This window comes from Bos grunniens, chromosome X, assembly GCF_055505025.1.
Source record: "Bos grunniens cultivar Pamir isolate PY7600 chromosome X, Bosgru_T2T1.0, whole genome shotgun sequence".
In the NCBI taxonomy this organism is placed as follows: domain Eukaryota; kingdom Metazoa; phylum Chordata; class Mammalia; order Artiodactyla; family Bovidae; genus Bos; species Bos grunniens.
Window position 1 is genome coordinate 110,774,444 of NC_141194.1, and position 14,981 is coordinate 110,789,424.

At 38.6% G+C, this 14,981-nt stretch overlaps 1 protein-coding gene across 2 annotated transcripts in view; it reads left to right on the plus strand.

Annotated features, from left to right (window-relative positions):
* The window catches only part of CD99L2 (CD99 molecule like 2), a 118,126-nt gene that overhangs the window by 74,995 nt on the left and 28,150 nt on the right, over positions 1 to 14,981 (plus strand). For both annotated transcript variants that reach the window (XM_086386278.1, XM_086386279.1), the window contains exon 2: positions 2,730 to 2,792. In XM_086386278.1, the coding sequence (XP_086242404.1) occupies positions 2,730 to 2,792 (63 nt within the window). The remainder of the gene's footprint in view (positions 1 to 2,729; positions 2,793 to 14,981) is intronic.

Genomic DNA, 14,981 nt, shown 5'->3' on the forward strand with positions numbered 1-14,981 from the left:
TTCAGATTATCTTAGTTTTTTACTTAAAGTCTTTTTTCTGTCCTAGGGTCTGATCCAGCGTACCACGTGAATTTCCATCATTACATCTCCTTTGGCTCTTCAAGCTGTGCCAGTTTCTCAAACTTAGTTTTTGACAGCCTTGAAAGTTTTTAGGAGTATTCAGTTCAGTTCAGTTGCTCAGTCATGTCCAACTCTTTGTGACCCCATGGACTGCAGCACACCAGGCTTCCCTGTCCATCACCAACTCCTGGAGCTTGCTCATACTCATGTCCTTTGAGTTGGGGATGCCATCCAACCATCTCATCCTCTGTCATCCCCTTCTCCTCCCGCCTTCAATTTTTCCCAGCATCAGGGTATTTTCCAATGAGTCAATTCTTCTCATCACATGGCCAAAGTATTAGAACTTCACTTTCAGCATCAGTCCTTCCAATGAACATATTCTAAACGGATTTCCTTTAGGATTGGCTGGTTTGATCTCCTTGCAGTCCAATGGACTCTCAAGAGTCTTCTCCAACACCATAGTTCAAAAGCATCAATTCTTCACTGCTCAGCTTTCTGGTCCAGCTCTCATATCCATACATAACTACTGGAAAAACCATAGCTTTGACTAAAAGGACCTTTGTTGGCAAAGTCACGTCTCTGCTTTTTAATATGCCATCTAGGTTGGTCATAACTTCTCTTCCAAGGAACAAGCGTTTCTTAATTTCATGGTTGCAGTCACTACCTGCAGTGATTTTAGAGCCCAAGAAAATAAAGTCTGTCGATGTTTCATTGTTTCCCCATCTATTTGCCATGCAGTGATGGGACTGGATGCCATGATCTTGGTTTTCTGAATGTTGAGTTTTAAGCCAGCTTTTTCACGCTCCTCTTTCACTATTATCAAGAGGCTCTTTAGTTCCTCTTCTCTTTCTGCCATAAGGGTGGTGTCATCTGCATATCTGAGGTTATTGATATTTCTCCTGGCAATCTTGATTTCAGCTTGTGCTTCATCCAGCCCAGCATTTTGCTTGATTAATCAAGTATTTTGTAGGATGCACCTCAGTTGTAGTTCTTCTGCTCTTTTCCTTGTGACTATATGGGGCTTATGGAGTTATCCTTCCTTGAAAGGAAGACCACAGAGATTTAGTGCCCTTCTCATCATATCAAGGGAATATAGTATTGGGACTTCTAGTGGTCCAGTGGTTAAGACTTTGTACTTCCACTGCAGGGGGCATGGGTTCCATCCCTGGTCAGGGAACTAAGACTCCACATGCTGTACAGAAAGACCAAAAAAAAAAAAAAAAAAAGCAGGGAATATAGTATCAGTATAACTCATCACTATTAATCTTAATCTTGATCACCTGGCTGATGTAGTATATGTCAGTTTCTCCTCTGTAAGGTTATTTTTCTCTTCCCCACCCCTTATACTATAATCTTGGAAGGGAGTCAGCACTTATGGAGAGGAGAAATGTCTACATAAATTAATTTGAATTCTTCTGTTTTTATGTTTTTGCTGTCATTTATATCAGCATAGAGTCATGGATATTTATTTTATACATAGGGTCATAATCCAGTACCACTTTATTTTGCTACTTTAAATTTTTCCAGCTTGAGCCATTGAGAACTCTTTTCTGTCAGTTCTGTGCCCCTTTGACATATACCCACCAATATAAAATATTTTTAAAAGTACTTCCTAGCACTGTAAGAAGCTCAGATCTCATCTAGATATTTCCTGTCCCAATTTAGAATCAGCTATGTCTCCAAGGAGGTCTGGTTCCTTTTATTGGAGAATTGTGTTTAGAAACCAAAATCTGGGTGCCGGGTGTGTTCATTGCTACTTGGGTGGTGTTGCTTCTAGGCCTTTTCATCTGACAGAGCAAGGGGATGTATATCTGAATACTAACCCCATGTATATGCACATGTTTGTGAATATTTCTATATGTAACCACACACACACACACACATATATATATAGCTAAACATTATTCATACTGATGTCTCCAATTCTAGTCAACTGTCATATGGATCTCTTTCTAATTCTCTCGTCTGTAACCTCCCTCTCCAGCAGTGAGAAACCTGGCTTCTGTAATCTACTGTCCATTTGCTTCCTTGTTTAGTTTCAGTATACATGCAAAGTGATTTGCTTGAGACTTAATGTGTATACCCTGTGGGAAACTACATGCCTACCTAGAGGGAAGGAAAGCTGTCAAGTTCAGTAGCGATCAGGGTTGGGCAGATGGGTCCACTTCTGAGGACAAATTGTCTTGTGAAAAAACCTTCTGCACAGCCTTTTTAGTTATGTGTTAGATACTAGCCTAGGTGTAGGTGCTGGGGTTGGTGGGGGGGAGCATGTCCTAGGTTGCCAAAATGCAGAGCAGCCTTTGTATGAGAGTTGGGATGGGGTGAAAGAACTTGGCTCATTATCAAAAGTCATACTATGAAGAAGTTTTTTCTATAAGGTTATATTAAATACTTCATTTTTCATACACTTGAACCTTCAGTCTTCTAGTGGACTGAGAACTGTTTTTTTTTTGGTTTTGTTTTGTTTTTGCTGTTGTTTTGGAATCAATAGATTGCTTGTTGAGGGATATCAGTGTATCTTTGGGTGGCTTCAACTGATTTCCTTTTGTGGCATTGTCTTCATAATACTGTCTAAAGGGAAGTGACAGTTACAAGAGTATATTTGTATTATTTTATTTTTTTACAAGAGAGTTACATTTTTAAATCTTTTTTTTCTTTTTAATTTTCAGGATCTGGGGACACTGGCGGTTTCCGTCTGGAGGATGCAGTGGAAGGAACTTCTTCAGTAAAGCGTGAGTAGTAAATCAGACTATTAAATACATATAACAGTGCTTAATATGCACTACCCATTTAGAATACACATTCTAGGAAAATAGTAGGTGGCCTGTTTCACTTAATCAGATATAACATGGTTATTATAATTTGAATTATTTAAAAGAAAATCTGGATATTTAAAATCCTTTGTTTCCTTTATGGAGAATACCAAAAATGTATAATAATTGACCCAGGATTTTCTCTGACTCAAGTCATAGCCCTTGCTGGTGTGACACCCCAGCAGTGACCTCCAAGGACTAGCTTTTTCTAGCTCAGAAAAAGATACCTTGAAGTGAATAAGGGATTTGTTTCTCCTTTTAGATCTTTTTATAGTGACTATTCTTTATGTGGTGTCTACGTGTAACCTCTCAAATGCTAAGCTTTATCATCAATTTCTCTTTAAATTTTTTAAATTTAAATTTTTCTCTCAAGGTTAACCTTTTCTTTTTTACTTTTCTTTTTTTAATTTATTTTAATTAGAGGCTAATTACTTTACAATATTGTGGTGGGTTTTGCCATATATTGACATGAATCAGCCATGGGTGTACATGTTTTCCCCATCCTGAACCCCCCTCCCACCTCCCTCCCCATTCCATCCCTCAGGGTCATCCCAGTGCACCAGCCCTGAGCGCCTGGTCTCATGCATCGAACCTGGACTGGCGATCTATTTCACATATGATAATACACACGTTTCAATTCTATTCTCTCAAATCATCCCACCCTTGCCTTCTCCCACAGAGTTCAAAAGTCTGTTCTTTACATCTGTGTCTCTCTTGCTGTCTCACATATAGGTCACCATTACCATCTTTCTAAATTCCATATGTATGCATTAATATACCGTATCGGTGTTTTTCTTTCTGACTTCGCTGTGTATAATAGGCTCCAGTTTCATCCACCTCATTAGAACTGATTCAAATGCATTCTTTTTAATAGCTGAGTAATATTTCATTGTGTATATGTACCACAGCTTTCTTATCCATTCGTCTGCCAATGGACATCTAAGTTGCTTCCATGTCCTGGCTATTGTAAACAGTGCTGTGATGAACATTGGGGTACACGTGTCTCTTTCAATTCTGTAAACCATTCTTTTAAACATCCATGAATACTTAGAAAGTAAAGCTGATATTGCCCTTGGTCCCTCCTCATCCTGTAACACCTGCTCCCATTCCCCAGAGGGAATTGCCTAAGCCAATTTGGAATATGCTGGTCCCAATTAGTTTTCTCTGCTGTTATGAACATTTATATATATAGCTTGTTCAGTGTTTTATGTTTTACATAACATGTGTGCTGCTGCTGATGCTGCTAAGTCTCTTCAGTCGTGTAGGGCATCTTCATTTCAGTTATATGTATATATTTCACAACTTAAAAAAATTAATATGTATTGAAGACCTGAGTAAATATAGCTCTGTATGGTAGTTTCCTTTGTTACAGGATGTTTTAACAAAGTACCACAGACTGGGTGACTTAAAACCACAGAAATTTGTTTACTCCCAGTTCTGGAGGCCAGAAATTCAAAATCACAGTGTTGGCAGAACATACTCCTCTTTGAAGGCTCCAGGTGAAGAATGCTTCCTTGCCTAACCTAGCTTCTGGTGGCTCCAGGTGGTCTTCAGCTTGCAGCTGCATGGCTCCTATCTTTGTCTCCATCTTCACTTGCCCTTCTTCATGTGTGTGTCTTCCCCTCAGTCTTTTATAAGGACACTTTTTGTTGAATTTAGAATCTACCTGGATAATCTCGAATTATCTCATCCCACGATCTTTACTTAATTACATCTGCAAAGACCCTTTTTTCCAAGTAAAGTCACATTCATAAGATTAGTACTTGGCTATATATTTTGAGAGCCACCATTAAGCATACTACATTTTATATCTCATACACAAACGTTTGCTTCATGAAACTGGTATTCCAGTGGTATGGCTTCAGCCATGGCCAGTGATGCTACTTCTTACTGGCAGACATATGGTTTGTTTTTATTTTGCACAGTTACACATGGGACTTAAGTGAGCATTCTTGTCTGTTTCCTTTGTTCTCAAGTATAATGAAACTACAAGGCCAAAGGGTATATGTATTTTATACTTTAATAGATGCTGACAAATTGTTTCCAAAATGATTGTGCCATCATGTACTCCCACTGATACTGTTATGAGTACCTTTTTCCCCAGACCTTCATCATCACCAAATTTTACCAATTAAAAACATTTTGCCAGCATGATGGACGAAAGAGATCCTATTTTTTTTTTTTTTTGGCCATTTGCATTTTCCTCTTTGAATTGTCTGTTCATATCCTTCCCCCATTTTTCTGCCAAGTTGCTTGTCTTTTTTTTCTAATGAATATGAAAGGTCTCTTTGTATATTCAGGATTGAGAAGGGCAGGGACTCAGGAATTAGACTGCGTGTGTCTGAACTCTGCCTCTGTCACTTATCAACTGTTACCTTGAGTGAGTTATCTTTCTTGCACCTCCATTTCCTCATCTGTTGCATGAGGTTAATAATAATAATGAATTAGTAATAATTGTAAGAGTTCAATGAGATGGCCCCTGTGAAGCATTTAGCAGAGGGCTTGATACAAGGTGAGTGCTCAGTGTCAGCCATTATTATTATTTGATTTCATTGGGCGGACTTACTGTGGCTGGGCCTCTGGTGTAAGAGTCAAGCATATATGATGAATGTACACCTACTTAAACTGATCAAGAAAGTCAACATAATTCCCGTCTAACCTCCAGATAGAATTTTTGCAGAAATCAGATCAGATCAGTCACTCAGTCGTGACCGACTCTTTGCAACCCCATGAATCACAGCACGCCAGGCCTCCCTGTCCATCACCAACTCCCGGAGTTCACTCAGACTCACGTCCATCGAGTCAGTGATGCCATCTAGCCATCTCATCCTCTGTCGTCCCCTTCTCCTCCTGCCCCCAATCCCTCCCAGCATCAGAGTCTTTTCCAATGAATCAACTCTTCGCATGAGGTGGCCAAAGTACTGGAGTTTCAGCTTTAGCATCATTCCTTCCAAAGAAATCCCAGGGCTGATCTCCTTCAGAATGGACTGGTTGGATCTCCTGGCAGTCCAAGGGACTCTCAAGAGTCTTCTCCAACACCATAGTTCAAAAGCATCAATTCTTCGGCGCTCAGCCTTCTTCACAGTCCAACTCTCACATCCATACATGAGCACTGGAAAAACCATAGCCTTGACTAGACGAACCTTTGTTGGCAAAGTAATGTCTCTGCTTTTGAATATGCTATCTAGGTTGGTCATAACTTTCCTTCCAAGGAGTAAGCGTCTTTTAATTTCATGGGTGCAGTCACCATCTGTAGTGATTTTGGAGCCCAGAAATAGGCTGATCCTAAAATTCATATGCAAATTCAAGAAACCCAGGGTAGTCAAAACTGTCTTGAAAAGGATGTTAGAGGACTCACACTTCCAAATGTCAGAGCTTACTACAAAGCTGCAGTAATCAAAATAGTCTGGTATTTATCACAAAGGTAGATATAACTCAATGGAATAGAATTGAGAGTCTAGAGATGAACTATTATATCTGTGGCCAGTTGAATTTTGACCAAGGTGCTGAGACTGTTCAGCGAGGGAAGGAATGGTCTCTTCAATAAATGGTGTTGGGACAATTGGATATCCACATACAAAAAGTAAATTTGGACCCCTGCCTCACACCTTATACAAAAATTAACTCAAAATGGGCCATATACATAAAAACAAACTTCTAAGAGATTTATAGTTTTGTGTATGGTGTGAGGTGAGAGCCTTGAGCATTCTCAGGCCTTTCCTGAGCATTTCCATAGTCTTATACATGCAGGTGGCCTTTTAGATTCCCAGGAAAATCAATATAGTTAATAACAGTGATGGTTTTAGTGAAATCGTTTAACATCTCCAAAACCAAACACGACCAAACAACAAAACAAGCATAGTACATGTAAACACACCCCCAATTTGTAAGTTTGTTAATTTCCTGATGGAGAACTTTTTAATATCTCGGTCCCTTTCTCAGTTGTGTGCCAGCCCATCTGATCTTCATCAGCGCCCATTAGCCAGTGTGTCTGGGACCCATAGGACCACCAGAACATGTGTCTTTGGTGGAATGGCATCCTTTAAAACCAAGTCACTCTGCCATCCATTTTTTTCTATCTTAGCTTGCTTCTCATGCGACTGAGGTTTCAGAGAGATAGGCCCATCCGTCTCTCCTTGGCCTAGTTGTTTTTCCAGTTGGAGAACATTTCTCCTTTTTCCATTGTATATTTCTTATTGAAAGAGTCCCTGACACCTCGGTCAGGGTATTTGTATGTGACATCCATTCATCCATATTGAACAATGTTTACTGGGTGCTTGCTCGTTGCCAGGCACTTCCCCAGGAGCTGGGCATGCCACATGGACTAGGTCATTGCCCTCAGGGAGCTCTTTTCTCCAGAAGGACACAGTACATATAACAATTTCAGATGTTATGTTATCCAGTGCACTCCAGTGTTATGGAGTGCACTGGAGCAGATGCAATAGGGTGATGGGACAGGGAGGGCCCAAAATAGGGGTGACGACTTTAGATTAAGCAGTAGAGGCCTTTTGCAGGAAGGGCGATATGCAGGAGCAAGGAAACAGCCTTCAAAGCCAAGGGATCAGGTTTAAGAGCTGCGAGGCAGCAAAGAACCTCATTGAGTCTGGGGCCTAGAAGGTGGCCTGTGTGGCTAGAGTATGGACAGTGTTGGAGAAAAGGAGGAGCAGTTGGCAGGGGCTGGATCATTTAGGGTGTTAGCAGGTATGGTGACCACTTTATTATAAGTACAAGAGGAAGCTCCTGGAATATTTAAAGCTTTATTTAGAGAGAATTCCCATACCATACAACTCACCTATTTAAAACATACAATTTGGTCTTTTCTGGTGTATTCACATAGTTGTGCATCCATTACTATAGCCAATTTTAGAGCATTTTATCACCTTAGAAGAAACCTTGTTCCCTTCCCTTAGTGCCCCCTGATTCCTTGATTCTTCCCCTCCCCTAGAGCCCCTGGCAACCACCGGTCTCCTTCCTGTCTCCCTGCATTTCCTTGTTCTGGGACATGTCAGTGGAGTCATATAATGTGTAGACTTAAATTTGGCTTCTTTCACTTGGAGTAACACTTTCAGGGTTCACCATGTTGGTTTCAGAATTTTGCCCCTCCCTCTCCCCTGCCTTCACACCCTCTTCCCTCATCTCTCCCCTTTTCACTCTGTGTGCAATCGTCTCACAGGGGGATCTGCTTTTTCTTTTGCCAAATCAAGCTTCTTATGAGTGCCCCAAATTTCTCCGAATGCCATTGACACTGTCATAGAGCCCCACCCAGGGGAAGCAGCCCAGCTTATTGACTGTTTGGTTGTGCCACATCTTACAAAGAGGCACTCCCAGCAGGAGTGCAGTGTTGCTGGCCACGTTCACTGAGCATCAGAGAATCTTTGTTAAGTCTGTCATTTTGAGCGAGGCTTCACAGAAACAGATGACTTTATTTTAGGAGCTCACTGCTTTGATGACCTTGGCCTACTCTTCTAATTCCTTGATAAGTAGCTAGACTTTGCTCATTTCAATTGTTGACGATAATAAATCCCATTTAAAGGCTCACGACTAGAAAATCTGAAGTTAATGGTGTCTTAAAAAGTACACAAATCCAACATCATGCTCTGCATCACCACAGGCTCAGGCTCTGATGCAGCAGCTGGTTCCCTAGACATACAAGGAACATATACTCTTGAACTGGCACCTGTAGTTCTTCAGAGAAACCAGGATCCTCCAGAAACTGGGAATAGTAGGGTAGAGTCCCACAAAGCCATCGTGATCACGATGCTATGGCATGGCTTAAGGATAGACATGCAGATCAAATGAATACAAATTAGAGTCCCAAGTCCTTAGCATCTATGTTTTTTTCAAGCCAGAAGAAATAATTTTTACACAAGAGCTATATGAATCATGGATTTTAAGCTAATAATATGTAAGTCACAATTGCTTTTCTAAATATTGCACAAATGGTGGTTTCAGTAATGTCATTTCTCTTTCCGAACTATGTGTGTGCTAAGTTGGCTTCAGTGGTGTCTGACTCTTTGCAACCTTATGAACTATAACCTGCCAGGCTCCTCTGTCATGGCAATAATACTGGAGTGGGTTGCCATTTCCTACTCCAGGGGATCTTCCTGACTCTGGGATCAAACCTGCATCTCTTATGTCTCCTGCATTGGCAGGCGGGTTATTTAGCACCACCTGGGAAGCTGTATTCCTAACTATACATATCACCATAATACAAGGTATACATAAGGAGCCTCATTTAGACAGGTAAGCTGTACTTCTTCATTTTTAAAAATTTTTATTTCATATTAGAGGATAGTTGATTAATAATGATGTTAGTTACAGGTGTACAGTAAAGTGATTCACTTATACCCATAAAAATATCCATTATTTTTCAAATTACTTTCCCATTTAGGTTATTATAGCATATTGAGCCAAGTTCCCTGTGCTATACGGTAGGTCCTTGTTGGTTGTCTATTTTGTACTTATTCATTTTACAGGTACAAAGTCAAATGGAAATTATAGATATAAAACCATCTCTAAACTGATGATGTAGATTTTTTTTTGAAAAATACACAATGATAGCATGTGTCACTTGTGGTTCCCTTACCATAAAAATCAATCTACTGATTTGGCCTTCACATTGAAGTAGGCATTACACTTCACATTTAAGTATACCCAATGCCTTCCCTTCAGGGAAGAACCTCTTTGAGATCCTTATTTCCTTTCTTTTGGATATATATCCAGAAGTAGAAATGTCTATTTAGATCTTCTACCCCTTTTTTGATTGGGTTGTTTATTTTTTGATAGTGCTAATTTTAATTTTTTTGAGGAACCTCCATACTGTTTTCCATAGTGGTTACACCATTTTACATTCCCACTGACAGTGTACAAGGAGTTCCTTATTCTCCACATCCTCATCAACACATTTATCTTTTTTTTTTGATAGTTATCTTCCCAACAGGTATGAGATGATGTCTCTTTGTGGTTTTGATTTGCATTTCCCTGATAATTAGTGATGTGGGGATCTTTTCATGTACTCAATGGCCATTTGTATGTTTTCTTTGGAGAAATGTCTTAAGTGCTTTGCCCATTTTTAAATTGAAGTATAGTTGATGTACAATATTATGTAAGTTACAGGTGTACAATTTAGTGCTTCACAATTTTTAAAGGTTATACTCCATTTATAGTTGTTATATAATATTGGCTATATTCCATGTGTTGTATGATATATCCTTGTAGCTTATTTTATACATAACACTTTGTCCCTCTTAATCCCCCACCCCTATCTTGTTCCTCCCCCTTCCCTCTACCCCTGGTAACTACTAGTTTATTCTCTGTGAATCTGTTTCTTTTTTTTTTTATTCACTAGTTCTATTTTTTAGATTCCACATATAAGTGATACAGTATGTGCCTGTCTGACTTACTACACTTAGCATAATACCATCCAAGTCCTTCTGTGTTGTTACAAATGGCTACATTTCATTCTTTTTTATGGTTTCCATATCTTTAGCTATTGTAAATAATGCAGCTATGAACATTGCTGTGCATCTATTTTTTTTGGATTAGTGTTTTGGGTTTTTTTTGAAATATACACAGGAGTGAAATTGCTGGATCATATAGTAGTTCTATTTTTAGATTTTTGAGAAGCCTCCATACTATTTTCCATAGCAGCTGCCCCAATTTACATTCCAGCAGCAGTGCACATGGGTTCCCTTTTCTTCACATCCTTGCCAATAATTTTTTGTGGTCTTTTTGATGGTAGCCATTATGACATGTGAGGGTAATCATTGTGGTTTTGATTGACATTTGCCTAGTGATTAGTGATATGTCTCTTTTCGTGTGTCTATTGGCCATCTACATGCCTCTTTTGGAAAAAAATGTCTGTTCAGTTTTTCTGACTATTTTTTAATCAGGTTGTTTGTTGTTCTGTTGTTGAGCTGTATGAGTTGTTTATATATTTGTATGTTAATCCCTTATTGATCAAATCATCTGTAAATATTTTCTCTCAGTAAGTTGTCTTTTCATTTTGTCAGTGATTTACTTTCATATGATGTAAGTTTTAGTGTGTTATGTTTTTATTTTCACTCATCTCAGTGTATTTTATGATTTCCTTTGTGAGTTCTTCTTTGACCCCTTGTTATTAGAAGTGTACAATGTAATTTCCATATTACTGGAAATTTTTCAAATGGCCCTATGTTAATGATTTCTGTTTTCATTCCACTGTGGTTGGAGAACACAATTTGTATGATTTCAGACTTAAAATATATTGAGATGTGTTTTGAAGCCTAGCATGTGGTCTGTCTTGGTTCAGAATGTCCCATGTGCAATTGAGTAGAATGTATTTCCTGCGTGAGGGGATGTGTTCTGTAGATGTTTGGTAGATCTGGTTGATTTATTGCTAAGTTGCATCAGTAGTGTCCGACTCTGTGTGACCCCAGAGACGGCAGCCCACCAGGCTCTCCCGTCCCTGGGATTCTCCAGGCAAGAACACTGGAGTGGGTTGCCATTTATTTCTCCAATGCATGAAAGTGAAAAGTCTAAGTGAGGTCGCTCAGTCGTGTCCGACTTTTTGCGACCCCATGGACTGCAGCCTACCAGGCTCCTCTGTCCATGGGATTTTCCAGGCAGGAGTACTGGAGTGGGGTGCCATTGCCTTCTTCTTGATTTATAGTATTGCTCAAATCTTGTATTTTCTTTTTGTTATATATATGATTGAAAGGATTATATTGAGATCTCCAACTATTATTGTTGAACTGTCTTATGTTCCCTTCAATTTTGTCATGTTTTACTTCGTATATTTTGGGGACTCTATTGTAAGGTGCACATATGTTTAAAATTTTGTCTTACTGCTGTGTTTATCCTTTCATCATTATAAAATGTTACCCTTTGACTCTTGTAACAATTTTTGTCTTAAAGACTATTTTATTTGATAATAGTATCACTCTTACAGCTCTCTTAAGGTTGCTATTTGCATAGTATATCTTTATTAATCCTTGTACTTTCAACTAGTTTCTATTATTGCTGTTTTTTTTTTTTTTCTGAGTAATTGATTAATGATTGAGTGATTCCTGTGTATAAAACTAAACCTGTTTCATCTCTGCCTCTCCCATTACTTAAATTTAATTTCTCTCTACTACCTCCAGTTGTAGGAATAGTTATAGCATAGTCTCTTTTTTGGTTTCATTATTTTAATTTTATTCTATTTTTAGTTTTTTAATATAAATTTATTTATTTTAATTGGAGGCTAATTACTTTACAGTATTGTATTGGTTTTGCCATACATCAACATGAATCTGCCATGGGTGTACACGTGTTCCCCATCCTGAATCCCTCTCCCACCTCCATCCCCATACCATCCCTCTGGGTCACCCCAGTGCACCAGCCCCGAGCATTCTGTATCATGCATCGAACCTGGTCTGGTGATTCATTTCACATATGATATTATACATGTTTCAATGCCATTCTCCCAAATCATCCCACCCTTGCCCTCTCCCACAGAGTCCAAAAGACTGTTCTATACATTTGTGTCTTTTGCTGTCTTGCATACAGGGTTATCATTACCATCTTTCTAAATTCCATATATATGCGTTAGAATTCTGTATTGGTGTTTTTCTTTCTGGCTTACTTCACTCTGTATAATGGACTCCAGTTTCATCCATCTCATTAGAACTGATTCAAATGTATTCTTTTTAATGGCTGAGTAATACTCCATTGTGTATATGTACCACAGCTTTCTTATCCATTCGTCTGCTGATGGGCATCTCGGTTGCCTCTATGTCCTGACTATTATAAACAGTGCTGCGATGAACACTGGGGTACACATGTCTCTTTCCATTCTGGTTTCCTTGGTGTGTATGCCCAGCAGTGGGATTGCTGGATCATAAGGCAGTTCTATTTCTAGTTTTTTAAGGAATCTCCACACTGTTCTCCATAGTGGCTGTACTAGTTTGCATTCCCACCAACAGTGTAAGAGGGTTCCCTTTTCTCCACACCCTCTCCAGCATTTATTGCTTGTAGACTTTTGGATCGCAGCCATTCTGACTGGCGTGAAATGGTACTTCATAGTGGTTTTGATTTGCATTTCTCTGACAATGAGTGATGTTGAGCATCTTTTCATGTGTTTGTTAGCCATCTGTATGTCTTCTTTGGAGAAATGTCTGTTTAGCTCTTTGGCCCATTTTTTGATTGGATCATTTATTTTTCTGGAGTTGAGCTGCAGGAGTTGCTTGTATATTTTTGAGATTAATTCTTTGTCAGTTGCTTCATTTGCTATTATTTTCTCCCATTCTGAAGGCTGTCTTTTCACCTTGCTTATAGTTTCCTTTGTTGTGCAGAAGTTTTAAATTTTTATTAGGTCCCATTTGTTTATTTTTGCTGTTATTTCCAATATTCTGGGAGGTGGGTCATAGAGGATCCTGCTGTGATTTATGTCGGAGAGTGTTTTACCTATGTACTCCTCAAGGAGTTTTATAGTTTCTGGTCTTACATTTAGATCTTTAATCCATTTTGAGTTTATTTTTGTGTATGGTGTTAGAAAGTGTTCTAGTTTCATTCTTTTATAAGTGGTTGACCAGTTTTCCCAGCACCACTTGTTAAAGAGATTATTTTCTCTCCATTGTATATTCTTGCCTCCTTTGTCAAAGATAAGGTGTCCATATGTGCGTGGATTTATCTCTGGGCTTTCTATTGTGTTCCAGTGATCTATATTTCTGTCTTTGTGCCAGTACCATACAGTCTTGATGACTGTGGCTTTGTAGTAGAGCCTGAAGTCAGGCAGGTTGATTCCTCCAGTTCCATTCTTCTTTCTCAAGATTACATTGGCTATTTGAGGTTTTTTGTATTTCCATACAAATTGTGAAATTATTTGTTCTAGTTCTGTGAAAAATACTGTTGGTAGCTTGATAGGGATTGCATTGAATCTATAGATTGCTTTCGGTGGTATACTCGTTTTCACTATATTGATTCTTCCAATCCATGAACATGGTATATTTCTCCATCTATTAGTGTCCTCTTTGATTTCTTTCACCAGTGTCTTATAGTTTCTATATATAGGTCTTTTGTTTCTTTAGGTAAATATATTCCTAAGTATTTTATTCTTTCCGTTGCAATGGTGAATGGAATTGTTTCCTTAATTTCTCTTTCTGTTTTCTCATTATTAGTGTATAGGAATGCAACAGATTTCTGTGTATTGATTTTATATCCTGCAACTTTACTATATTCATTGATTAGCTCTAGTAGTTTTCTGGTGGAGTCTTTAGGGCTTTCTGTGCAGAGGATCATGTCATCTGCAAACAGTGAGAGTTTTACTTCCTCTTTTCCAATTTGGATTCCTTTTATTTCTTTTTCTGCTCTGCTGTGGCCAAAACTTCCAAAACTATGTTGAATAGTAGTGGTGAAAGAGGGCACCCTTGTCTTGTTCCTGACTTTAGGGGAAATGTTTTCAATTTTTCACCATTGAGGATAATGTTTGCTGTGGGTTTGTCCTATATAGCTTTTATTATGTTGAGGTATGTTCCTTCTATTCCTGCTTTCCAGTAAGTTTTTATCATAAATGGATGTTGAATTTTGTCAAAGGCTTTCTCTGCATCTATTGAGATAATCATATGGATTTTATTTTTCAGTTTGTTAATGTGGTGTATTACATTGATTTTGCAGATATTGAAGAATCCTTGCATCACTGGGATAAAGCCCACTTGGTCATAATGTATGATCTTTTTAATGTGTGGTTGGATTCTGATTGCTAGAATTTTGTTAAGGATTTTTGCATCTATGCTCATCAGTGATATTGGCTTATAGTTTTCTTTTTTTTTGGTATCTTTGTCAGGTTTTGGTATTAGGGTGATGGTGGCCTCATAGAATGAGTTTGGAAGTTTACCTTCCTCTGCAATTTTCTGGAAGAGTTTGAGCAGGATAGGTGTTAGCTCTTCTCTAAATTTTTGGTAGAATTCAACTGTGAAGCCGTCTGGACCTGGGCTTTTGTTTGCTGGAAGATTTCTGATTACAGTTTCAATTTCCATGCTTGTGATGGGTCTGTTAAGATTTTCTATTTCTTCCTGGTCCAGTTTTGGAAAGCTGTATTTTTGTAAGAATTTGTCCATTTCTTCCAAGTTGTCCATATTATTGCCATAT